General features: G+C 42.7%; 1 protein-coding gene across 5 annotated transcripts in view; it reads left to right on the top strand.

Moving 5' to 3' along the window:
- The first annotated feature begins 1,892 nt into the window (after positions 1-1,892).
- The window catches only part of PIEZO2 (piezo type mechanosensitive ion channel component 2), a 440,872-nt gene continuing 415,710 nt past the window's right edge, over positions 1,893-27,054 (top strand). For 4 of the 5 annotated variants that reach the window (XM_038543881.1, XM_038543880.1, XM_038543879.1 and 1 more), the window contains exon 1: positions 1,894-2,036. In XM_038543881.1, the coding sequence (XP_038399809.1) occupies positions 1,973-2,036 (64 nt within the window). In that variant the 5' untranslated portion in view covers positions 1,894-1,972. Of the gene's footprint in view, positions 2,037-27,054 lie in introns of all 5 variants that reach the window. The other variant, XR_005362693.1, reaches the window with a different exon arrangement.

Raw genomic sequence — 27,054 nt, 5'->3', positions numbered from 1 at the left:
TATCTCAGAAAAAGGAAGACCTGTTTATCACAGAGAACCAAGGTTTGCATAATTTTCATCAGCAGATTTTCCATCATCAACCAATTCAAGCCTAGAATGCCGGTGCTGAATGAAATTAAATTCTTCCTCTCTGTCCTCTTTGTGAAACCCCAGTTCTGAATGGCCCTCCCTACAGGTCAGAGCATCTGCCTCCGGATTCTGAGGATTCCAACAGTGCTCCAGCAAGGAGCTGGATAACTCTCTTGGATAATGGTGAAATGAGGGACTCAGACACTCTGGTGTCTCCCTGTTGGTACCAGATTTCTCTAGATCTCGCCCTGAGAACAAGAAAAAAGGGAGGTTATTAGGAGAAAAGGGAAACAGTATATATACTCTTTTCCCCGGGAGTCATAACAAGGAGCAAACAAATTTGAGGCGAAAAGAAGAGTTCTCCAAACTGTACTAGGCGGGTACATTTCTGAAAGCCCATACCCATTTCCAGAAAGACCCGGGATTTCTCAGAGCCCATTCTGCATGGAAACTTCTCACAAAGTTAAATATGGACGGGGTCATTGGGTCTGAATTGATTCTGGGTTCCCTTCTTCCCAATCAACGCGCGTTGCGTACTGTGGACCTGGCCTGAGGGACAGTCCCACAGAGTTGTTCAAGCTCCTGGCTACTCTTGTGACACGTCTGTGCAGTTTTCTTGGAGCACCTAACGATCCTCTGGGTTTGGGGCAAGCTCCGGGGCAGTCCCAGTGGACAGGATGCCAGGATGTGTGGCTTCTGTTTCTGCAGAGTGACTGGACGGGGCCGAGCTGAGGGTCTGCAGGAGCCAGCGGCGGTGGAAAAGGCGCGGAGCCGGGGCGGGAGGATGCCGAGGCCGGGCTGCTCCTGCGCGCCGGGGCCGCGGGTGGGGGCGGGCTCCCCGCGCGCCGGCTCCGGAGCTGCGGTCCCATTGGCCCGGGGACACGCCCGTCCCCGCGTGAGGCTTCGAAAGTTTCATTGAAGGTGGAGAAGTGCGCGCCCTCCGGGGAGCCGGGGCCGCGCCGCTGGGGCGAGGCTGCACCTCGGCGGGCGGGGGGCGCGCCGGCATCCGGACGGCGTTCGGTTTGCGTTTCATTATTATTATTATTTTTAAATTGAGGCCGTGGAGGAGGGCACTGGAGCCGGATCCCCCGGCTGTGTGCTTTCGTCTCGGTTCTGCCCACGCTCGCACGATTCCTCCTCGGGAGGGAGGGACTCGCAGCGCCACCGCCGGACCGACCGCGCGAGCCGGGTGCAGTCGGGGATGGCTCTGCGCGCCTGGCCGCTCGCACCCGGGTCTCTCCGGCACCAAGCCGGGGGGCGCAGAGGCTGAGCCGCGCCGCCGCTCCAGGAGCCGCCGCGGGCCGGCTCGGGACCTCGGGCAGCTCCGGGAGCCCGGGCGGAGGGCGGCGCGCCGCAGCCTGCGTGGGCAGGGGGCCGGCGCCCGGCGGCGGGCTGCAGAGGCGCGCGGGCTCGGGAGGGGCTTCTGCGAGGAAAGCTGCCGTCCCGGCCCCGAGCGACGCCCCAGGAGCCCGGGCTGAAGGACAGCACGCCCTCCTGGCCCTTTGCCTCGCCGCGCCGCCCCGGACCCTCCCGAAGCGCGCCCGGCCGCCAGCTGAAGAGGCCGCCACCGCGGCATCGGGGACTCCGCGCTCCATGGGCCGGCCGCGGGGGGCTCCGGCGCTGGGCGAGGGGGCTCCCTAGCCGGGCCGCGGCGGCCGAGCGCCCCACGAAGCGCTGCGGAGAGACCTGCAAGCGGCGAGCCAGAGCCAGGCGACGGGCGGCCCACAGCCCGGGGAGCGCGCCCTCGGGGCGGACGGCGCGACGGCCCTGCCTCGGGCCATGCCCGGTCGGCTGCGAGCCGCCCGCCGCCCGAGGCCCTAGGTGGGCATGGACCTGGCGCCTCCGCTGTAGGGACCCTCGAGCTTCTCCCCTGGGTTTGCGCTCGCCTCGCCGGACCGCCGCGATGGCCTCGGAAGTGGTGTGCGGGCTCATCTTCAGGCTGCTGCTCCCCATCTGCCTGGCAGTAGGTGAGTGTGCTCCACTCTCCAAGGTTACCTGGGGCGGGGGCGCCTGGGGAGGGGGCCAGGCTTCCGAGCAAACCTAAGTTAAGGGCTCTAGTGCTCGGGGATTCGCCGGGGGAGCCCGCGCCACGGTGGCAGGGCCGGCGGAGTCCCGCGCGAGCTGTGGCGGGTGGCACAGCTGGGCACTCTCACTTGCCGCGCTGGGGCGCACGACCCGGGGGTCTCTGCTAAGGGCCCAGGCGCAGGGTCCCGGCGGCCGGGATCCGCAATGTGCTGAAGACTCTTTGTGTTGAATTTAGTTACACGTGGAATTTCTCTCGTAGAGTATTGACTTGTGCACAAAGGATGCAGATCTGGCCGGGAGGCGCTGGTAGACTGTCTTCCAGGGTGCCATGCAGCATGGCACCGGAGTCCCCTCCGCCCGCCCCCTTGTCCGCAGACGCACAGCACATGGTGTGTCCAGGGGGTACCTAAGCCGGTCCGCCCCCACTCCATATCCCAGCAGCTGTGACGGAAGAAGCGAAGCACTCTGGCCGCTCTAAAAAGAAAAGAAGTTAGAAGGCACAGGGAAACAGTGCCCTGAGGTCGCTTACTGTCTTTTATTCCACAAAAGCCCCTACAACAAAAGCTCTGGATGCTGGGGCCCTAGAGGACCAAGACCCAGCTCCTCTGTCCAGCCCACCTCCCACCCCCCCAACCCCTGTCCCTCACAGATCTTTAAAAGGTTAGAGAGTTGGATTGGGACTCCCTGGGACCAGTGAGCGTTAAGGGAAGGCCAGAAGGGAGCCTCTTCAACTCCCAGTACAGGCTTTTACTATTTCTACAGGGCCAGCGGGGGCGTTAAAGGCAACTGGGTGTCAAGTCTAAAGACTGGCAGCCTGCCTGGAGTGAGAGTTTCTGAGTTTCTTCTCTAATAGAAGGTGCCTGTTACACTGAATCCCACTTCTAGAAATGACTGACAGTGCCTTACTTTTTGCTTCCCCAACCAGAGCTAGAAAACAAAATACCTTTTGCCAAGTAGCAGCTGCGTTTACAAAGAAAGCGTGGGCTTCGTAGAAAAAAGCCTCCTTTCTGCAGTGTGCTAGAGGTTGAGGACTCAAGATCACACCTATGCTAAGTGTTTTATTTGTGCAGGAAGTATAAAGAGGGGGGGCATCTAGAGTGTTTCCTGAGTGTTTTAAATCCCAGCTACTTGGGAGGTCTTTGTAGTCTAGTATTGGGGTGTCAGACACTTCCTCGGAAAACATGAGAAGGCTTTCAGAGTGACAATAGTCTGTGGGGAGGACATGAAGGTCTTGGGGGCAGCCGGAGGGGTACGGTGGCACATGCTGGTCTTTCTCTGCCATTTGAGTTTCTAGGCAGGACTGTGTTGCACGGATCTTCAGCCTTAACAGCCACTCGTGGAGGTGAGGAGCGCAGCACCCAGGAAGTCTATGTGGACCTCTCTCTCTCTGCCAGTTTGCTTAAGTTTCAAAATGGAAAAGGCTTGGAGAGAGCCATGGGGGAGAAATAAACCCGGGGTACTGCTGCCTTACATATATACCTATGGTCTGGGGATCATCTGTGTATCCGAAGCACCTGGCACCGTGCCTGGCACGGTTGCTGTTTGCCCAGGGGAAGCCAGTGGCTGAGTTAACAAGGGGCTTTCGGTCCGAGGGCTGATTTGTGATGGTCCCTGCAGAGGAGGCAGGCAGGGGGCCTGGGGAGCGGCGAGGGGCCGAAGGCAAACTCTTCCTCTTGATGCCCGGGTCCTTTTCCCTCCTTACCATCCTCACTTCCTCCTCCCCAGCCTTTCCCTCTGCAGCCTCCCCTCCGGGTAGCAGCTGACCATTACTGACTCTTGGAAGAGTCGGGCAGGTGGTGACCCGCTGCCAGCGCGGTCCACTCCGGGCTGAATGTCGTGGCGGCAGGGTTTGCCCGCCGTTTGCCCGGTCACCCACCCCTCCCTGAGCGGCGGCCCTTGCAGAACCCGGCTCCCGGCAGCCCGGGACGCTCCGTGGCTGCTCGGGCCCTCCGGGCTGTGCCATTCCGTCTAATCACTGGCGGTCTACACCGCAGAGCCCATCAGGAGGACTCCTTGGGCTCTGTCCTGCGGAGGAGAGGAGCGCGCCGCACTCCCAGCTCCCGCGGCCCGAGGCGAGGCGCCAGCCGGCGACAAGGGCGCTGCGCCGAGGCTCCCCGGGGTGCGGGGCGGAGCGGGGAGCGCTGCCCGCCGAGGGGGTCCCCGCAAGGCCCGGGCCCTGACCCCCGCCCTCTGGCTTGTTCCTGGGCGCTGGGCTCCGTAGGTAGGCTCCGCGCAGTGGCTCGCTCGCGGAGGGGACCTTTCTGGAAGGACAGCCGCTTCCAGGGACTCAGAGGCGAGCCCCGCCCGCCGCTCGCCCCTCGCCCCGCTCCCTGGCTCCCGGGAAAGCCCTGTGGCCCGGGTGAGCCTAGGCCGCCTGCCCTTCCCAGCGCGCGTCTGGATTCCACGCATCTTCTGGCCTAACAGAGGGAGGCTAACCTGCGTGTGCGCGCGCGGGTGTGCGAGCGCGTGTTGGGAGAGGCCGCCGTGGAGGCCCCGGTCTCTTTCCTCCCCGACCCTGAACCCAAGGGAAGGTGCAGCCCGAGGACCTCGGACCTCGTGCCCTGCCTGCAAGAGCTCCTGGAAGACGGGGTGCTGATACTCTGAGGACCCCCTCACTTGCTGGCTGCCGCTTAGGAAAGACAACCACTTACCAAGGACTAGATGCCTTCTAATCATTGTACTTGTAGTGACAAAAAGGGACTGGGTAGGTGTCACCCGGTTTGGGGGTTCAAGTCTCAACAAGAAGTGGATATTTTCAAGGTTATTGGAGGGTTTTCAGGTCTGCCCACTCCCAAGGTGCTACTAAATCAAATATTCAGGTCTCCCTAATATCCTGGTCACGGAGGGAGAGTGCAGTGATCTGTTTGCCATTAGAATCGATTTTTACATTTTAGCCATCTATTTTTATATCTGGGCAAGGCAACCTTCAAAGCCAGGCCTTTGCAGACGCTTGTGTATTTAAAAACAAAACAAAACATTTCTCCAATATTGGTGTTGAAATTTTTCTGCACAGATACGCTCTAGCCTTTTCACTTAATGATAGATGTGAAAATTAGCTGCCATTGTGTTTAAACTGACACTGAAGCTTTTTCTTTTTTCCTGCTCAAAGAAGTTTACAGAGAAGTGAGAAGTGAACTCAGGCCTCTTTTAAGCAGGTGTTATGTGGCTCGTAAGCATTAAAAGCAAAATAAAAACTACAATGTTTGTTTATCATCCAAAATGAATATCCTGTGACAGATTTTCCCGCCTCAGTAGAAACTGAAAATTTTAAAGATCTCCCTAACTATTTTTGATTACTTGGGTAGCCATTTTGATTTTTTATCTATATAAATAATACATGGGGGAAAAAAGACAAAACTTTCCATGATATTATGAAATCTCTAATAATCATAAAATGTCTGATCATTGTTAAGTACTTTACAAATGTTTTTGCACTTGTTTTCTATTAACATGATTGTACTCCCCCCCCCCATCTTTAAGACTATGATTTGAGTCTATTCCTGGGTCAGAACTGGATTTGTACATCTTAATTCATATGCACTTGACCCATTCATTCCATTTTGCCCAGTGCTGCTTGGAGTTTCCTAATGTTCTGCCTAAAGAGCCAACTTGACCATTTTCAGGGCAGAGGAGGGGAGCTGACTTGGACAGAACAGATTGGTCCAGGAGGGGCAGAGCCACCGTGGCATCACTGCCTTATGCTTACCCTAAATGAAGTGGCTAGAGCTTAGAAAAGAACAGAGCAGAACAGGAGACTATAAAACACAAAAGGAATCAACAACCAACTAATGCTCTGAGAAAAGAAATCACACGTGGGTAATTGTGCAAATCCTGGAAGAATTTCTGAAATTCCTTTTAGAGATACTGGATAAAAAAGCAAAACCATAGAGTTGTTTTTGAATTATGTATGGGTGAGTCTACTTAATATATTTTTTTCTTTACAGCATAATATGTTTCTCCCTATGTGGCATGTGGCATTTTGAAATCACACTTATATACACCCCAAGAATTCTAGATGATGCCTGATTGGAGGTCTCCTTCCCTTGCCCCTGCTGTAGCTCTCAGGGGAAGGAAATTTCAGCTGTTTGAATAACAGTGTCTGAAGCTACTTTCTCTTCTATTACACCTTCCCAGTCTCATTTAGGTCAATACTATTTATCACTTTCAGAAAATAGAAAAGTAATAGTGGAAAGAATAAGACGTATATAGTTAAACTCTAAAATAAAATATTTTGTAAACACAGATGGATACGACCATTTTGTTGCATGGGCTGTGGAAGCTGGAACTGTGTGTCCAGCCTGTAGGTTTGGCAGTGGGTGTGTTACTTTACAAGCAATATATGCTTGTTCACAATCAATGCTAAGCAGGCTGCTTTGGACCTCACCTTCAGGAAAAATATGTGACTTGGCAGTTTCAGAGATCTCCATTCACATCCTGGCTCTGCCCTTTACTATGTGATCATAGAATTGTTTTTGCTTGTTTCTCTTTTCTTTCTGTAAAAGGGAGTTATTACTGCCTCCTTCCTTGGGCAGTTGTAAGATAGTATGCACTGCGCACCTTGTATAATGCTTGACACTCTGCAGGTTCTCAAAATGGAAGGTATTAGTGCATATATGTAGATGAACAGAAGAGCAAGGATGCTTGAGGAAAGTTGTAACAGAAATTAAGACTAACAGGTAGTGTCATGGGTCATAAGGATACTGATATGTGTAGGTGGGATTCACATGAAAGCAACTCTGTACCTTCCTACAGCCAAGTTATGCAATTGAAAGTGAGTATGTGTGTGTTGTGGAAGAATTTTTAATTATCAGGATTTTCCACACCGGTTTTGCTCAATATTCTACATATGCACAATTGCATTCCTCTGGTTAAATAATATGGTCTCCCTAGAACTATGCCAACAGTGCTTACTTTTGACTTTCTTACACTATACCACCATTTTCATAGTCTTTATCGAATATTATTTTGTTTATTTTACACAGGCATTTTTCTTTTAGTTCCTTTGCTACTATAATTGTATATGAAGTTGAAATTCATATACAGTATATGATATTATAACTTTTCCCATAAATATTCAGAACTTAGCATAGGCATTCCTGGATATTTAAGAGCAATATGGTGATTGCTTTAATAAAGCATTAAATTTTGTAAAATGTGTAGATTTAAACAGTTGTTTTGAGGACATGGAATCAGGTGTACAAAATAAAACAAATATATCATTGAATCGAGGCTAAACACAAAGCTGTTTTGGAAAACATTTTTAAAGTTTTTGGCTGTAAGAGATAAGCATTTATGAGGCTTATCACATTTACCAGATCCTTCGTTTGGCCTTTCAGACCATCAGGACATGGCAGGATCAAGAAAGATACATACTCAGAATCTGTGGAGAGAACATGCCAGACATTTTTGACTACTTCATAATTGTGACCTACCCCCAAATTATCTAATGGGTGTGGAGCACTTAGCTAAATATTTTTAAAAATTTAATAGTGATTACCTAAAACTTTTGCATCTCTTCTATTTATTGGTAGAATTTTTAAAAAACTATATATATAATGGTAATTAAATACATTTCAAGCTTCCTGCAGAATATATATTTTTTTGTTTGCTTCATTTTATCATACAGGAAGGCAAAGTTTCTGACTGCCACTTTTGAATTATCTTATTTGCTGTATTTGTAGACACAATCCCACATTCAACTAGGATATCATGGATGGACATATTTACTTTTTTTTTGATATGTGAATTTCAAATTTTAGATACATTTATAAAAAACAATGGATCTTCTGTATCTATCTGTGTGGTTAGTTCTCATTTTCTGTTGCAATTTCACCAGTCATCTGGAGATGAAGATATTGCTAAGACTTTACTCCTTTTATTTTTATTTTCCAGTTTTATTGAGAAATAACTGACATACATCCCTGTGTAAATGAAAGGTGTGCAGCATGATGGCTTGACTTACATATATTGTGAAGTGACCACCCACCGTAGGTGACATTCATTTTCTCATATGGATACCATAAGAAGAATAGAAAGAAGCAAAGGATAAAGGAGAAGAAATTCTTGTGATGGGAACTCTTAGTATTTCTTAACACCTTTGCTGTATCTCATACAGCAGGGTTAGCTATAGTCATCATGCTGTCCATTACATCCCTGGTACTTGTGTATCTTATAACTGGAAAGTTTTATCTTTTGACCAACTTCCTCAATCCCCTTCCCTATTCCACTCCCTGCATTTTTTTTTTTTTTTAGATTCCACATATAAGTGAAATGATACATACAGTGTTTGTTTTGTGTTTCTCTGTCTGACTTATTTCACTTAGATGATGCCTTTGAGGTCCATTCATGTTGTTGCAAATGATAGGATTTCCTCATTTTTAATGGCTGAATAATATTTCATTGTGTGTGTATATGTAAATTTGTTTTTTTGCTATTGAGTTGTAAGAGTTTTTTTAATATGTTTTGTATATTAACCCCTTATTAGATAGATGGTTTGCAAATATTTTTCCCATTGCATAGATTGTCATTTTTCACTTTTTGTTGTTGTTGGTTTTCTGTGCAGAAGCTTTTTAGTTTGTTGATTAGTTTGGCTCCCTTGTCAAATATTATTTGACCGTGTAATTTTGGGTTTCTATCTGGGCTCTCAATTCTGTTCCATTTGTCTGTTTTTATGCCAATACCATGTTATTTTGATGACGATAGCTTATAACTTGAAATCAAGAATCGTGATGCCTCCTGCTTTGTTCTTTTTTCTCAGGATTTTTCTGGCCATTCAGGGTCTTTTGTGGTTCCATATGAACTTCAGGGGTGTTCTATCTGTTTCTATAAGAAATGCCATTGAAATCTTGATAAGGATTGCATTGAGTCTATAGATGGCTTTTGGTGATATTTACATCTTAACAATATTCCAATCTATTACTGTGGGATACTATTCCATTTATTTGTGTTGCCTTCAATTTCTTTCATCAATATCTTGTTTTCAGCATAGATATCTTTCTTTTTTTTAAGATCTTATGTATTTATTCATGAGAGATAGAGAGAGAGGCAGAGACATAGGTAGAGAGAGAAGCAGGCTTCCTGCAGGAAGCCTGATGCGGGACTTGATCCCAGAACCCCGGGATCACGTCCTGCTCAACCACTGAGCCATCCAGATGCCCCAGCATAGATATCTTTCATCTCTTTAGTATTTTATTGTTAAATTTCTTCCTAACTATTTTAGTGTTTTTGATGCTATTGGAAATGAAATAAATTTCTTTATTTCTTTTTTTTTAAATTTCATTGTTAGTGCATTAATCAGTCTCTTAAGGAGTTATTTATTCTATCACCCAAACTCAGATGGATCCTTCTTTAAATAATTTTTCCAACTCTGAACTCTTCACCTGACTCCCCTCCTCCTCCTTGCCTTGAGAATTGGTTTGGTCAACACCAAGCTTCTTATCTTCCCTCTGCAGCCATCTCTTGTGAGCTTAGTGCAAGACTTCCCTCCTCTCCTTGATCTGTACATTTACAGTGATACTGTTGGTGGCACTGACCCTCAGGTGCAGGTGGTTTTTGTTTTTTTTTTTTTTTAATAAATCAAATATCTTGTTCAGAGATGTTCCTCTAGATTTGTCTTTGCTCTTTCATCCCAGACAACAGGATTATCTTGGGTTCACATTTGTGTGTCCTGTAGTGTTAGAGAACCTCAAAGCTCCATCTTGGCCTCTAGACCTTTTCCATCCTTTCCAGGTGTGACTTCCCCTGCTCAGAGCTCTCCAGAATCAATTCAGCAGAACTTGGGGCTTTTGTCAGCATCAATTAATTCCAGTCTCACTCCAGTCAAATCAGGCAAACCACTATTGCCATTTCACCTTCCATACAGTGCTTGGTTATCAGCCCAAGAAGTTTGTATTCTTCTCCTGGGAGCAAGTGGATTCTTTTCTCCAGTCGATAGATGACCCTTTCGGCCAGTTTCAAGCAAAGACAATTCTATTCTTCACAAGACCTTTCTGTTTCTTAGGCTAATGAGGCTTAGGTAAGATAAACTTTATATCTCTCACATGATAGTCAAGATGTAGGTGATCCAACGCTGGTATGTTAACTATGCTCCATGATGTTACCTGGGGAAGCTACTGTTGCTCTGCTATCTTACAAGTGTTTCACTCATCCCTGTGGTTCAAGGTAGCCTGTTCCCATATTTATATCAAACTGAAGGATAGAGGAAGTAAACACAGAAGGAACACTTCTTCCTTACCCTGTAAGGACACAATCTGAAAGTTGAATGACTCACTTCTATTCACTTCCCATTACCTTGAGTTTAGTAATATTATATACCTACCTAACTGCAAGGAAATCTGGAAAATATTTTTAGTTTGGCTGGTAATGAGCTCAGCTAAAAATGAGGGGAAGATGGTTCTGTTGTAGTGATAGAGAAAGAGAAAAATGAATATCGGCATACAAATACCAGTCTATGCTTCCTATAGATGAAGGTAATTTAACGTACTTGCAGACACTGCTAATTTGTCTAACTTCCATCTCCACTTTGTTTCCAGACCTATAACTAGACTCAGGTTCCAGCAGGCTCCTAAAGGTGAAGTACAAAGTGTGACCCATGAAAATCCAAAAGAACTGAGTTTTCCAATTTATATAGACAGAAATTTGAGGAATATATGTTGGAATGGGCGTTAAGGGTATAGGATAATATAAAGAAGAAACATAAGGTTTGATTGGCCAAATTTATTGATATGAAACCACTAAGAAAAAACTCTGGATTCATTGTTGTTACTCTAGGGGTTAGAAAGCGTTCTGCTTGTTTGCCTGGTTGGTTGGTTGGCTGGAACATGGAGAAAAGGGTGACCTACACTGAGTTGTAATGCCAGACGTGTCTTGGTACTCTATAGAGGAAGAGATCCAAAAGCTTAGAGAGATTGGAATGATAGAGTCAATTTATCTTGCAAGAACAACTCATGCACCTTGGTCTAGAGGACACATCTTTCTCCACAAATGAGAAATAATTTGTGAGGAGACTCTCAAAATTCTTGAAGAACTCTGTGGTTGTTTTTCTCTGTAGGTCAAAAATTACAGTGGACACTGCTGGGAATCCTTAGATACGATGGAGATATTTAGGTCCCAGGCATCAAATGGCCCACTTAATTTCCAAAGCCAAGGTGGGTAGTTACTGTAATGGTCAGTGGAGTCAAAGCAGTGATCAAAGTAGTCTGACCTGAAGAGAACTTGGCCTTTGGCTTGTTCATAGTGTCCTAGAAGTGAAATAGATAAGCAATCTACTAAATTCTGACTTGATCGGTATACATGGAAGAGTTGTAGGACAAATGAACCAAAGTCTGACTTGAATCATGAACCCAGAGTCATAGCCCCTCCATCAATTCCCAAGCTTGAGCCAGTTTATAGACTCAGAACTTTGAATGAAAGACTTGGGAAGAACAGAAATGTCTTTGCTTTGAAGTGCCCAAAAGAACCATCTATCAACTAGAAAAAAAAGGATCTACTTGCTACCAGGACAAGAATGCAAACTTTCTGGGCTGGTAGCTAAGCACTGTATTGCAGGTGGAATGGCAACACCAGTTTGCCTGATTTGACTAGTGAAGACTGGAATGTAATTGATGCTGAGAAAAGCCCTAAGTACTCTTAACTTAGAATAGCAGACAAGGTCCTTTTATGCGGCCAACTACACTTCCATTTCACCTTCCTCACCTTGTTTCTTTGAGTAATAAGTATCTTCATTTAAAGAGTAAATATTTGTGGAAAGATAAGATTACTATTTGTCTTCCACATGTTAATATAAGTTAGTTCAAATAGCTTATTTTCCTTTTTTCACCTAGTTGAAATGGAATGGACATTGGAACTGAATAAGGAGACACAGTTGCTAAATGTTAGATATAGGTATGGTCTAGATACTAGGGATTTTTTTTTTTTTTGAGCCATAATATCACAGGGCATTTAGGGGCTTACCAGGAAGTATTCCAATGCCAAAAGCATCACATCTTTCCTAGGGCTAGCCCTATATACAGGAAACAGAACATAAAAATCCTTCCCTCTTCTTCCTCTTGTTTGTATTATATGGTTTCTGACATTCAAGGGGAGATTGTTTTGATTAAGCCCCCAGCTCTAAAGTCTAGTTGTTTAGATATAGACCTTGGCTAGTCATACTAGCTATGTGAATAACCTTAATCAAGTTGTTTAATCTCTCTGTTCTTCAGTTATTTCCTCTGTAAAATGAGTTGATTATAATAGTGCCTAGCTCAGGGCAGCCTGGGTGGCTCAGCGGTTTAGCGCCGCCTTCAGCCCAGAGTGTGATCCTGGAGTCCTGGGATCGAATCCCACGTCAGGCTCCCTGCATGGAGCCTGCTTCTCTCCCTCTGCTTGTGTCTCTGCCTCTCTCTCTCTCTCTCTGTATCTCTCATGAATAAATAAATAAAATCTTTTAAAAAAATAGTACCTAGCTCAGAGCATTATTGCAAGGCTTAGATTGCAAGACTTGATGCAGTGCCTGATACAGTAAACACTCAATAGATCTTAGGTCTGATGATTAGTTCCAGACTCAGAAATTAGGCATTGCTATTAATCAAAGGCTAGTTTGAGGACCTGTTCATCAGGAGCAATGTGGTTTCAATGTGCAGTTGATTTGGAGTTCCAGTCAACTTCCAAAGAAGCTTTGGAATTAGACCTGTTGGAAGTTGAGGACTGTCTAGATCACATGCGTGCCACTCCCACCACCCACCACCCACCACCCGGGTTCCATCATATATACTGGAATGCTCTGCACCATTGTTTGTTGTTACCTTTGAAACAATGTGACATCTCCCTTTTTTTAAATTCTTTTTCCCAGGCAGAATGAAGTGTTCCCTTTGTGTTCACCTGGCACTAGGTTCATTTTATCACAGAGTTGTACTTAGTTGTATGATTGCGGTCTTCCATTCTATGTATCTGCGAGTTCAGAGACTCTGTGTAATCCTTCATTTCCTTAGCTCTCACTTACCGCTTAACACATAGTAGGTATTTATATATATATAAACTATAAATAATAATAATAATAATAAAATTATATATATTAGAAATTTTAGAGGTTCTAGAAGTTTTTTTTATTGCAAAATTGTATCCAATCATTATACTTTAGCTGTCTAGCAAGGGCTGTAACATCCAGTGAATACTGAAAAAATATTTGCCAATTAATTAAGAAATTCATGGGCTAAATATTTTCTTCTTGAATACCTCAGAAGTGGGAAAATTCAGTTAGGTCTAGCATCTTATAGCTCTTGATTTTTATGTCTTCCAATATAAAATTCATAATAGTCTAATTTACATTCTCTGGGACTTTCAAAATATGAATTTTATCAACATAGTGATGGATAAATTTTATTTACTTTGCAGTGAATAGAGAAGGCAAAGTGCATTTGACAGTGGTAAAGCTTGACCGGAGCATCCTCCTTGAAGTGCATATGATTTTTTAAAATGTTTTCAGCTCTCCTGGAACCACACAAATCGATTTGTTTTCTGTTGTGGTCAAACCCGCTAGGTTAGCAGTTTTGGCCACAGGTGCAGGAAGGAGGAACAGTGGAGATCCTTAACAAGATGGTAATTTTGAACCATACTTCCATGGAAATGAATTATAAATCTGTGCAGCATTGAGTGGTTCCTGCTTCTGCCATTTCTTTGCTCCTTTTGAATTCCCCAGACTACACTTGCCTGCTAGCAGCATTCTGCTTTGGTATCACCACAGGCATATGTGCTCTTGCTAGAGAATCTACTCTGCGAGTATTTTGCAAAGGGCTCTGGTCTGAAAGTCTAACGAATAAGTCTCAACCCTATTAATAATGAGCTATGTGACTTTGCCAAGTCACAGAAACTCCCTATTCCTCAATTACATCATCTAAAATATGAGGTGCTCAAGCCTGAGAAATATTTTCATGGTCTTCACAGTAATATTGCTGCCCATATTTTTTTTCAATACTAAAAGATATGACTTGTAAAACATTGCCTTTTAACCAACACACCAGAATTTTTATATCTAAATGTTCTGGACTCTTACTAACCATCATACATAAATCATTTCACACTTGACCTCAAAGAACTGTTAGGAAAGAAAAGGAAAATAATTTCATATCAAGTTAGGTATTTGAGGGTTTTTCACAACAGTTGGTATGAAGGAGAGTGTAGGTTTTGTAATCCTAACATTTCAGTGACTCTCTGTCACCTGCTCCCAACACAGAATCACACACAGATGATTATCGGTGATGATAATAAAGAACAAAATGTGTGGTCAAAGCTGGTCTGTCACTGGCTGTGTGTGGTTTTGCGAAACTAAATGAATTTTACCAACCGTCGTTTATAAAGGTCAGACATGCCTTAAAGAAAACCAAAACATGTAGAGTTAGTAATTGAAGCTAAATGAAACTGTAGAGACCTAGGATGATATATAGAACATTTGAATGAGGAAAAGAGTTATTTTGAGCACAATATTGAATTTATCACAAAATGTAGCATGTCAGTGACGTTGTAAGACCTTATGAGACTTTAGCTGGACCATTCTGTTATCCAGACAAGGACATGGGAGGAGCACAAAAACTGCAGGTGTGTGTAGATAAGAGTCCAAGGCCGGGGCGGAGGTGGGAGTAGCTCTCCTGTACCTGCAGGGCTCTCTCTGAGCTGCAGAGATACTGTTGGGTGTGAGCTTCCTGCACTTCAAAGCTTCTTACCCTCTTCCTTCTTCTCTTTCCATCTTTTTAATCTTCAGGTTTTAAAAATCTTTTAAGGGCAGCCCAGGTGGCTCAGCTGTTTAGCACCACCTTCAGCCCAGGGTGTGATCCTGGGAACCTGTGATGGAGTCCCATGTTGGGTTCCCTGCTTGGAGCCTGTTTCTCCACCTGCCTGTGTCTCAGCCTCTCTCTCTCCCTCCCTCTGTATCTCTCGTGAAAAAAGAAATGAAATCCTTAAAATAAAAATAAAAATCTTTTAAATTAGCCTGACCAGAGGAATCCTGATTCTTGTTGGCCTTGGGGCCTGAAGTCACACAGCTGATAAGCAGTGAAGCATTCCTAATGGACCCAGGCTTGACACCCCCATGCCAGACAGAATTGCTGTAGCAGTCAGCCTCTGGTGGGTCATCTTCAGGCAGGAGAGACAGTTATAGGTCAGGTTACAAGGCTATGGGAAGAGGGAGAGTCATAAAATGGAGTTTGTTTCTGGGGAGCCAGTATTTTCCAGAAACCTCCAGCTCCCTGGAATTTATCATTAACAACAACAAACTTCTTTAGCAACAATTTTCAAAGTGTCCTCCTTCTTGCTGTTGCATTGCCACATGGTTATACTGTATTCCGACCCATGCTGGCATTTCTCAGCAACCTCCATCTCATGCACACCTTGGGCTATTTTCAGACCTTAAAACCACTCGATATGCAACAGTTTCCCACCATAGAGGTTAATTAAAAGGGATGCTGTAGAGGCCCCAAAGGCATTTGTTAAATTGGATATCAAAATATCTTGAGCATTTATTTTTAGAATAAGGGTTACTACCCAAAGTTACTACCTAGAAGGGCACAAATCTCCGGAATTATCTTACCCTCGTGACACTGATCCGTTATCCGTTCCAATACTCGGATTTGTATCTTAGATCTAGTCCCAGAAAGTCCTTTTTTTTTTAAGATTTTATTTATTTATTTATTTATTTATTTATTTATTTATTTAGGAGAAACAGAGAGAGAGAGGGGGAGGGAGAGACACAGGCAGAGGGAGAAGCAGGCCCCATGCAGGGAGCCCGATGTGGGACTCGATCCCAGCACCCCAGGATCACGCCCTGGGCCAAAGGCAGGTGCTAAACAGCTGAGCCACCCAGGGATCCCCCCAGAAAGTCCATTTTAAATGTAGTCCTGGCTATACAAAAACATCACAATCACGAAAGACAGGAGAGACTAAGGAACTTTCACAGATTGGAAGAGAAAAAGAAGACAAGAAACTAAATGCATTGTGACATCCTTGATTGGCTCCCCAGAACGGAAGAAGTGTATTAGTGGTAAATCGGTAAAACCTGATTAAATTGACAGCTTAGTTAAGAGTATTGTTCCACACTTATTTTCTCAATTTGAGAATTATACTAAGGTTATGCAGGATATTGGGAAGCTGGGTGAAGTCATCATGGGAACTTTCTGAGTTAATTTAGCAACTCTTTTGTAAGCCCAAAATAATTTTAAAATAGAAGGTTTTTAAAGTCAAGAAAAATAATAAATGTAGTGCTGGTCTACCAGAAAGGGAACAGTGCTAGTCAAACTCCATTTAGAATATTTTTCCAATTATGAGCCATACTATAATCATATTTCATAAATTTGAATATGCATATAATTCATTTTCTTGAAAAGAATATATTTAAAATGTGATTTTAATAGTCCTTGATGACTCTGCTTCTTTCATTATTTTTTATTATCTTCTGATTTGGACCATTTTTTCTCCCATTATACATTTCCCAGAATGCACTCAAATAATACAGTAATCCAAGATTTTCATAATGTACCCGGTTTTTCCTATCTTAAAATAGCGTTGGCTTTTGTTTACTTCAATGTCAAAGAAAACTGATGGCTGTTTTTTGTTTGTTTGTTTTTTTTGCTGATTCATCTCTCTGTATCACTTTTGATTTGATTGCTTTCTAGGTTTCTTTTTTTGGCAAATGCCCAAGAGGAGTTTGACAATTTTTTAAAATCTTATTTTTAAAGTTCTCTAACTATTACCATTTAGACCTTCCCACCCATGTATTCCTAGATCAATTATTGGCGCTTCAGCTCAATTCTCAACGGAAGTGTAAGAAAATATATATATGTTTTTTTGGTCACCTATTTTCTTCTTTCTTCTTAAACATTAAACAGCACAGAGGGATAAATATAAGAGAGGTTTACAGATCATCCGTGGTGTGTGTGGTAGTTCAGTGCGGACCCCAGACTGAAGTCTTTACCAATGGCTGTGTGCCCCCCACTGCCTATGGCAAGAGGCCACTGGGTCCCAGGGTTCCTATTTCCCTGCTGGCAGCAAGCTGTTAGGTGCTCATGAAAGGTCTTTGTCATGGATACACTCAGTCCTGTGTGTGTGTTTCTAGCAAAACTAATGAAATTGCAGTTGCTTCATGAACATGAGAGCTGAGCACCACAGCTCTTGTCTTCTTGATATTCTTCTTTCCATGAGTCCAGGACAAACATGTCTTCTTTTGCTCTCAACGTTTTTCTCTAAAGCCATAGAAATGGGTCTGACATGTGGCTACATAAATACAAAGTATAGCTATCTATCATTAAGTAGAGTTTTACAGTTTATAGACTCTCAGAGTTACAGGGTTTCCAACTTAGAGCTGTCCGAGGCAAAAATGGAACATGTCCAAACAAGCTCCCAGCTTCCCACTGAGCCTGCCTGCCTGCCTTCAGGAATAACTAATTCCTTACCTTCTCTTCCCTCTCCCTTCCTCCAAGGGCTTCCAGGACTTTTCCAGAAGGGTGACGGGCGAGGGAAGAACCTGGAGTTAATCAGACAAGGATTCAAACGTTTGCTCAACTCCTCATTAGTGATAAAATGAAGACAAGCTGAAGTTGTATAACTTCTCTGAGCCTCAGTCTCTCCTCAGTCTCCAGCCTAAAAAATGGCAGACATCCCACGTATCGCAAAAATACTAGTAAGGAGTAAATGAAAGGATGTAAGTCAAGCGCCTAGCATTGTGCTAACAAATGAAGGGCTAACTGAATGTTCTGTTTTTTCTCTTCCTCTCTCTTCCATGTGCCTGGGTCTCTCCTTACCCACGTGTCTTCTGAACACTGGACCCTGAATATCATGGCCTTAGCTTCTCTGGTTCAGAACCCTGTGGATTGGTCAGGCATCAAGGGAAAGGGTTATTGGCTGCATGTGTTTGCTTCCCAGGGGCACCAGATATCAAGTAGGCAAAAAGCTGTTACCAAAAAGAGGGCAGTTCTGAGGCTGGGAATTCAGTGACTGATGAGGAGAACAGAAGACAAGGTCTGCTTCCAACATGGTGGTAAAGTGAGTTCCGTGGAGCTCATGGTGCAAGCAATTCAGTTATAATTCTTTGGTAAAATGTGCAAAGGGTAGGAACTGGGGTGGATCCATCTTAAATGGAGGTTGACATTGATGAAAGTTATCCAGTAGTGACATGTCGCAGGCTTGCTATGTGAAGGCAGTGGTGATACAATATATAGTAAATAAAACTTACTTTCAAGTCCTGTAAAGTGTCAGGGCCATGTATCTGATACCTGAGTTTATTTCTTGATTTTTTTTTCTTATTATTAGTTCGGACACTGAACTTAATAGGTGTAAAATGTTTTATATTTTAAGTTTTGGATATCTTAATTTTCCCTAATTGTAATTTTTAGGATATCAAATTGAGGGAACATGTTTCAGATTTGAGGTTTAAGTTATATCAGGTAATTTTACAGAGATCTGAGTGGAGTTGGATAATTTCTTTTGCCTTTAGAGCCTGCTTCAAATAGAGTATGTTAGGTGTCAAATTGATCTTCCAAGAGTATTTTTTAAGGGATTCCTTTAAGGATGGCTTATTCAGTTGGATCGTTTAAAAATTATAGTTTTCTGATTTAAACATTTTTCAAGAATCATTTAAGAATGAATGATTTTATGATAGTTATTAGGTGAACCCAATATTGAGAATTCCAAAATGGTATCAAAGACTATCATGTTTTGCACAATTTAAAGAAGAGAAAAAAGGGACGCCTGAATGGCTCAGTGGTTGAGTGTCTGCCTTCGGCTCAGGGCGTGATCCTGGGATCTGGGATCTGGTATCAAGTCTCATATTGGGCTCCCTGCATGGAGCCTGCTTTTCCCTCTGCCTGTGTCTCTGCCTCTTTCTCTCTGTGTCTCTCATGAACAAATAAATAAAATCTTAAAAAAAAATTAAAAAATAAGAGAGAAAACTTCAAAGACAGAATACAAATGTGATTCTCTGTGCTTATCTGTAATATAAAAATTAATCATTTTTGTAATAAGTGAAAGACATTAAGGAGAGCAAATATTTTTCCATAAATTATTTAAATTAAATAATTTAATCTTATCTTATTATTTAAATTAAATTATTTAATCTTATGTTCTGGGGGTATATTTTTTTAAAAGATTTATTTATTTATTTGGGAGAGAGAGAAGGCATGGGCTGGTATGCATGATGGGGCAGGGAGCAGGATGGGCAGAGGGAGAGAAAGAATCTCAAGCAGACTCCCCTGGGAGGTTGGAGCCTGATGAGGAGCTGGATCCCAGGACCCTGATATCATGACCTGAGCTGAAATCAAGAGTCAGATGCTTAACTGACTGAGCCACCCAGCTGCTTTTTTCTGGGGATATTTTAAATACCATGAAGGTGTCAAGAATTTTAATAACATCAAAACTCCTGCAGAGAAGACATTTTCAGTATGTGTCACATAGATTTCTAGTACCTGAGGGCAGTGGGCTGTGCTATTTCAGCTTAGCTCCCAATATAGTCAGACTGAGTTTCATGAAATTTTAACATAGTTGACCTGAAGTTTGAAGCTACATTTGGATTTTTTACTGGGTATCTTATACAACCTTATTGGGAATTCCAGGGTAGAGCTTACAGGCAGACTACAAATGTAGGAACCTGCTAATTTCCAGGAAGAGATGTTAAGGGGTCATAAGCCTTCCCACAGATCTGTGATGTAATAAAATCAGTGGAAACACACCTGTCAGAATGGCTAAAATCGACAACAAAAGAAACAACAGGTATTGATGAGGATGTGAAGAAAAAGGAACCCTTTTGCACTGTTGGTGGGAATGCAAACTGGTGCAGCCACTCTGGAAAACAGTATGGAGGCTCCTCAAAAACTTCAAAATAGAACTACAGTCACACTGGGTATTTACCCAAAGAATGCAAGAAGACTAGTTCAAAAGGATATATGTGCACCCCATGTATATAGCAGTATTAGTTATAATAGAAATCAATGAAGAAGATACACACACACAATGGAATATTACTGATAAAAAGAATGAAATCTTGCCATTTGCAATGAAATGGATGAAACTAGAGAGTATAAAGCTAACTGAAATAAGTCAGAGAAAGACAAATACTGTACAATTTCACTCATGTATGGAATTTAAGAAACAGAACAAACAAGCAAAGGGAATAAAATAAAAGAGAGAGAAAGAGGCAAATCAAGAAACATACTCTTAATTATAGAGAACACACTGATGGTTACCAGTGAGGAGGGGGATTAAGGAGTGCACATGTTGTGATGAGCACCCAGTGACTTATGGCAGTGTTGAATCACTATATTGTACACCTGAAACTAATACAACACTTTATGCTAACTGGAATGAAAATAAAAATTTAAAAATAAATGGAAAGACTCACTAACTGCAGAGTTCTGAATCTGTTCATTAACATTTGTATAGGTGACACTTACCAGGTGTTAGCCAGTTTCCTTCCCTTTGTGGGAAAGGAATGAGCAAATAATGAAGTCAAGCTTTGGATATTTTGTCAGTGTGGAAAACAATAATTTGTTAACTCAGAACTGATGCCTTACTTTCAGCCTCTTGAAGAGGGTCTTGCCTACAGTGAGCATACAATTCAATACATTACATTAATGTTTATACAAAGATAGAGGCATGGTATCATCATGTTCATTTGTTTATTCACTTGTGTCTCAGTTTCCTCATCTATAAAATGGAGACGATAATACTATTTATTTCACACAGTAACTGGAAAATTAAAACAATAATGCACTTAAAGTGTTATTAACGAAGGATCTGGCATATAGTAACCACTTATTTATTTTTTATTTTTATTTTTTATATATTTTTCAAACACTTTCTTTTTTTTAAGATTTTTTATTTTATTATTCATAGAGACACAGAGAGAGAGAGAGGCAGAGACACAGGCAGAGGGAGAAGCAGGCTCCATGCAGGGAGCCCGACGTGGGACTCGATCCTAGGCCTCCAGGATCACGCCCTGGGTTGCAGGTGGCGCTAAATTGCTGGGCCACCGGGGCTGCCTTATAGTAACCATTTAATAAAAACAATTATGATGTTCATCTTTCATTGATTCATTCAATAGTCAACCAATATGGCTGGATTCTGTGAATACAAGGAAATGTATAAGGCATGGTTCCGACCTTTAAGATTCTCCTTAAACTTTAGGTAGCCCAGATTCGCTGTACTATTCAGAATGGAAAATTGCTAATGGTGTCCACTTGATTATGCCCACTTAATGTTTTGAATGATGGTGAGAGGTGAACAAGAAACTCAACCAAGGGTAGGAAAAGGAATTCCTGGTATGCAAATAATAGCACTGAATAAGGGTAGGGGGATATGAATATGAAAAGTCACAGTTCTTGCCAGCTGGGAGCTCACAGTCCAGTCCAGTGCAGTCCAGGGAGATGAATCCTAGAATGGATTAAAGGCCAAGGAGAACAGGCCATCGCTCACCATCAAGACTCACTTTCAGAAAATGATGTAATAAACAGAACTGTGACTGAAAAGAATATGTCGATACTTTGGGGAATATTTAGAGCAGGGGACAAAGACTTTACACCGAAGAATCAAATCTCAAGTGTGGAGTTTTACATGTGGGTTACCTTTCCATAGGCCTTTGGTGGGCATAGGCAGAGATGAAGTGGTGGGGTCTCTCGGCTGCCCGTGAGGTTGACAGGGCGCGGCTGCCCAGCTGTTCTTCCTGTAAGGCAGATCCAGGGGAAAATAGACACTGAAGCCAACATGTTTGGAGAAGTAACTAGAATTTCACATTCTTTGATTTGGGGTGAGGACAACTGTCCATGCATAAAACCATTGTGACTTCTTCCTTGTCCATCTTCTGGTGGGCTGTATCTTTCCTTTAAAGTTGTGTGCCAGAATTGCACTGGAAGTCTGTGCAGTAGCAGACGTGAACTACTCTATGTGTAGTTCCCTTGAAGGAACTTGTAATCCCCTTAGGTTGGACATGCATAGTCACTTCATGCAATCAAACTGAAGAAAAGCCAGTGCTGGCATAGACTTCTAAAAACTTCAGAAAAATTGGCGCTGCTCGAAAAGAGGATCCAGAATTACTGTCAGCCAGGGCTAGAAGGCTGTCTGGTCTTGGGCTAGAGTCTCTTTTTATGGCATAGAACTGCTTAATCCTGGCTTTGAAGTTTCTTTCTTTCCTTGTGGTTACAACAGGGCTTCACAAAACCAGGCTCTTCCCTGAAGGATAGTCCTTTATTAGGAACGGAGTGTGTCTCAGTTTCCTTAGATATGTGGAGGAAACAATGCAACAGTTTAATGAAGTGTGCTGGTCTTTCAACACTCAACATGAGTTGTGTCAGTAAACAGAGTGACCTAGTTGTATATGTGATAGAAATGACTTATTTCCTTCCTCAAGTGTCTTGAGATAATGGCAAAAGTTGGATTTTAAAATTGTTGAAATGGTGCATTCATCATTGCAAGTGCTATAACAGTGCTGGTGACCGGATATCATCTAACACGTTGCAATTTACAAAACGTTCATATACTTTTTGCATTTAAGCTCAAGAGGTGCAGAGACTGTGGTTTCCTTTTTCACTCCAGTCCTCATCCCATCTCCCAGGGTTCAGTCTGCCTGGCAGATAGAGGACCCACTGTACTTACGTATGTATGCATGCTTGTGTTCTTAGATCTATATAAGCATTCTTCTCTCATTTGCAAGTGCTGTGAGAAATAGATATTATTATGTTGAATTTTCATTCCAGGAAATGGAAAGAGGAAATAGATTTTATGTGAGAAGATGAAAACTTGGAAAAACTAACATTTTGGGGGTCCAGTATCAAAAAGATGCTGGACCCAGACCTGGGTTTCTGATATTATTTTCAAAGTTGTGGTCTAGTCTACAAAAAAGTGATTCCCAGCTACAAAAAAAAAAAAAAAAAATCTCAACAACTACTGACTGATTCTCACGAATGCTCCTAATCTGGATCTTTCCATTTATTTTCTCCATTTCTGCCAGACTGATCTTTTCTTTCTTTTTAATTTTTAAAAGATTTTATCTATTTATTTGAGAGAGAGAGAGAGAGAGAGAGAGAGAGACACTCTATCCCAGGATCCCAGGACCCCAGGATCAGGACCTGAGCTGAAGGCAGACGATTAACTTACTGAGCCACCCAGGTGCACCTAGGTGGTCCTTTTTTTTTTTTTTTTAAGATGGTCTTTTTTTTTTTTTAAGGTTATCTTTTTAAATTGAAAATCTGACCATGTAAAAACCAAGGCATAAAATGTAGCTTTAGCTTTAAAAATAGAGTGTGATAGTTACTTTGAGGAACAGATAAAGGGACCCTGCCAGCAGGAAGGACAATGCTGTCATCTTTCTGAGGGTCTCATCCAGCCTGGAGTCAGGCTTCTGCTGGTGCACGGAAGGGTCTTGGCTGCTGTGTAGAGTGGCAGGTAGGAGGAGGTCGTGGTCATGGCACTTTCTCTTGTCTAACTGTCCTCCCTGAGATCTCCTGGCTTTAACTGCTAAGGCTTAAGGTGTTCCTCATTCTGCACATTTCTTCAGGGGACACCTGCCATGAATGTATGAACATATGTCCTATGGATGTTTCCAACTAGCGTTTTTGGATTGTTTTTCCTTTTGCACAGTGCTGTTATATTTCTAAGGGCTGACACAATAAATCATTCCAGGAATGATGCTTTAAAACTCCAATGTTTAAGTATTTTATAAAATTAGACTATCGCTGTATTAGAATGACTTTGCTGGCTGCACCTGGATGAGTAGAATTTTATCCAAGTGTCTTGTAGACAAAACTTGCTATATTAAAGGACAAGACGCTTAGACTTTCCCTCCCTACTAATGTTACTAATGAATTTCACCTCACTTTTTATTTATAGAAAAATCAACTTGTGAATAATTATTTTGAAAAATCTATTTCAGAACTTTGGTTTGTTTCCCATTCAGTATTGCTACTAATTACCATGACATTAGATCTAAAATAAAAGGACCGACCAACCATATGAAGTGGAAGGTATGTGTGAATGTTTATTCTTGGGCTGGAATTTTAAGGAAGGAAATTATCATTTCAGTGTTTTATATAAAATTTGTGAAATACAATTCTTAGTGATGTTACTCATTGCCATTTACATCTGCTGTAAGAGGTTGCAAAACAATTCTTGACTAATTGCTTAAATCTTGACTTTTGGAAAGCAAATCATGATAATGTCTATCAAAGGCATTGGAAAAGTTGAAAAGTCCCAAATGAAATTAAAAGAAGTCTTCTCATTTAATGCATGATTTTGTCATGAAGTGTGTATGTTCAGTTCACATCATCACTGAAATAAGTAATAGAGAGTTCGTAAAGGAGAACTTATCTACAGATAAATGAAAGACTGCATACACCTATATTTTGGTCATGGGAGTATGTACAAGTACATCCTCTCATTACTGGATCTAATGCTGTAATACAGATAGTTTTCACTGCTTTGCCACATGTTGTCAGAGAAGACTTTGACCTTTTATGCTATAATATCTTTTGGAATTTGAAAGAGAGAGTTGCCAAGAGCTATTTGAGAATGTTGGGGAGCATGAACCATTATGGAGCAAGCCCAGTTCCTCAGATATATCAGGATGAAATAATACTCCATCAACTTTATTGATTAATGGAAAAAATAGAACTGGCGTGATGTTTTGCTGAATTTTGTATTTCTAATATAATTTTATATTTCTTCATAAAGGTGATTTGTTCAAAGTAAGATGTGATTTAATTTACATTAAGGTTTGGGGGTCACAGGGTGCTTGGCAATCTTTTGAATCCATGGTGGGCAGAATCAGATATTTATTTTCCTATTTGGTAGCCCTCCCTGTCCTCCTGACATAGTAGGTGCTTAATAAAATGTGTTGCACTGTTTTCTTTCTGCCAGTTCCCTGGGTGGGAACCAGGAAGTAGATAAACATTTGCCTTGTTTAAATACTGAAATTCCTAACTTCCCTAACAATGTGAAACATGCACTGAAGAAATTTTAGCTAACAATGTAAAGCAACAAAACGTGGCTTTCAGAGGAGAATCTAATTTGTGGTGAATATTTTTCATTAAAACGATACCACTGAATCCCCACCTGGGTCATGGTGGTATGATCTTGCTGATACTTGTAACAGATGTGAAGCTTAAAAGGCTGCGTGACTTGGTGTTAATTCTGGGTTGGGGGTAACTGTAGCTGGGTGTCATTTTAGCTACAGGTGAGTCTGGAAGGCTGATTGGCACCATGACGGCAGCATCAGTGAGTAGGTGGGGACACGTCATGCCCTAGGTGATTCAGACTGATGCAGTCAAAAATCATCCCGATTATTTTATAATAATTCCAAATTAGGATAAGAAACAAACCCAACCTCTAAATTTATATTCTGATTACCAAAACCACTGAAGTTTTTTTTTTTAAGATTTTATTTATTTATTCCTGAGAGACACAGAGAGAGGCAGAGACACAGGCAGAGGGAGAAGCAGGCTCCATGCAGGGAGCCCGAAGCAGGACTCGATCCGGGATCACAACCTGAGCCTAAGGCAGACACTCAACCACTGAGCCACCCAGGCGTTCCCAAAAACCCACTGAAGTTTTATGAAGTATCAGCTAATTAGTAATTCCAAGCTGTGGTTGGTTTTCTTTTCTTTTCTTTTTTTAAAGATTTTATTTATTTATTCACGAGAGACACACAGAGAGAGAAGCAGAGACACAGGCACAGGGAGAAGCAGGCTCCATGCAGGGAGCCGATGTGGGACTCCATCCCGGGACTCCAGGATCAGGCCCTGGGCTGAAGGCAGGTGCTTAACCCCTGAGCCACCCAGGGATCCCCTGTGGTTAGTTTTCACTGCATTCCCGTTCATACATTTCACGGCATTCCCGTTCAGATTGTTTATTTACTGCGAGAAACTCTGAGACTCAGTTTAGTACCTTTTAAACCACAGAAAGGAAAGCTGTTTGAACCAGGCATCTCCTGCATTGATTGTCCTGGCAGTGACCATATTCAGATTGGTCTCTAACAGCTAGACTCAAGGCAGGCCGGTGGTTCGCAGGCCCAGTTACGTTCAAGAACCCAGTTCCATTGCCTCCTCACTATTCTGCAACACTGCTGTCTTCATATTTCATTGTTAATATAAACCAGAGAGGTCACATCGACTTCAGTAAGTTAATTGAGAGACAGTCACACACACAGTTCTTTTCGAACATAATTAGGCAAAGACAGTTATCAGTTGATGATTTTTTTAATTGAACCATAGTAACTTGGTTTTATTTGTAATCAGCTGCTAATGTTTATTGTGTTGCTTTTCTCCTCATCCACTCAAGGAATTATTCTTTTATCTTTTTAGTATTGTTATCAATCAGCGAGAATTTTCATCCAACTCTCCTAGCTTCATCTTCCGCTAAATTTATATCCCTTTAGAAGGCAAACTGTAGTTATATAACCACATGACAGGATACAGGTTTCCCTAGGGATAGATTTTTTTTTAGGCTTCAATTGTTCTCAAAGATTTATAAATTTTTTTCTTTTTTTTTTTAGAGAGAGAGGGGGAGAGAGAATCTTTTTTTTTTTTTTTAAAGATTTTATTTATTTTTTCATGAGAGACACACAGAGAGAGGCAGAGACACAGGCAGAGGGAGAATCAGGCTCCCCCACGGGGAGCCCGATGCAGGACTCTATCCCAGGACCCCAGGATCACAACCTGAGCCAAAGGCAGACACTCAACCAACTGGGCCCCCCAGGCATCCCAGATAATCTTAAGTAGACTACCCGCTGAGCGTGGAGCCCGACTTGGGGATGGATCTTAAAACTGAAATCATGACCTGAGCTGAAATTAAGAGTGGGAGGCTTAATCAACTGGGCCATCCTGGTGCCACTCAAGATGGGGATTTAAAAATTTGTCTACAGTTTAGTGTTCCTGTTTCTTGCCCTGGGTCTTTCTCTGCCTACCATCCACCCATTTACTTGAACTGCAAATTCTTTCAACAGAGTTGGTGCTTCAG

This window comes from Canis lupus, chromosome 7, assembly GCF_011100685.1.
Source record: "Canis lupus familiaris isolate Mischka breed German Shepherd chromosome 7, alternate assembly UU_Cfam_GSD_1.0, whole genome shotgun sequence".
In the NCBI taxonomy this organism is placed as follows: domain Eukaryota; kingdom Metazoa; phylum Chordata; class Mammalia; order Carnivora; family Canidae; genus Canis; species Canis lupus.
Note: the sequence above shows the minus strand (reverse complement) of the source record. Positions and strands in the feature narration are given on the sequence as shown.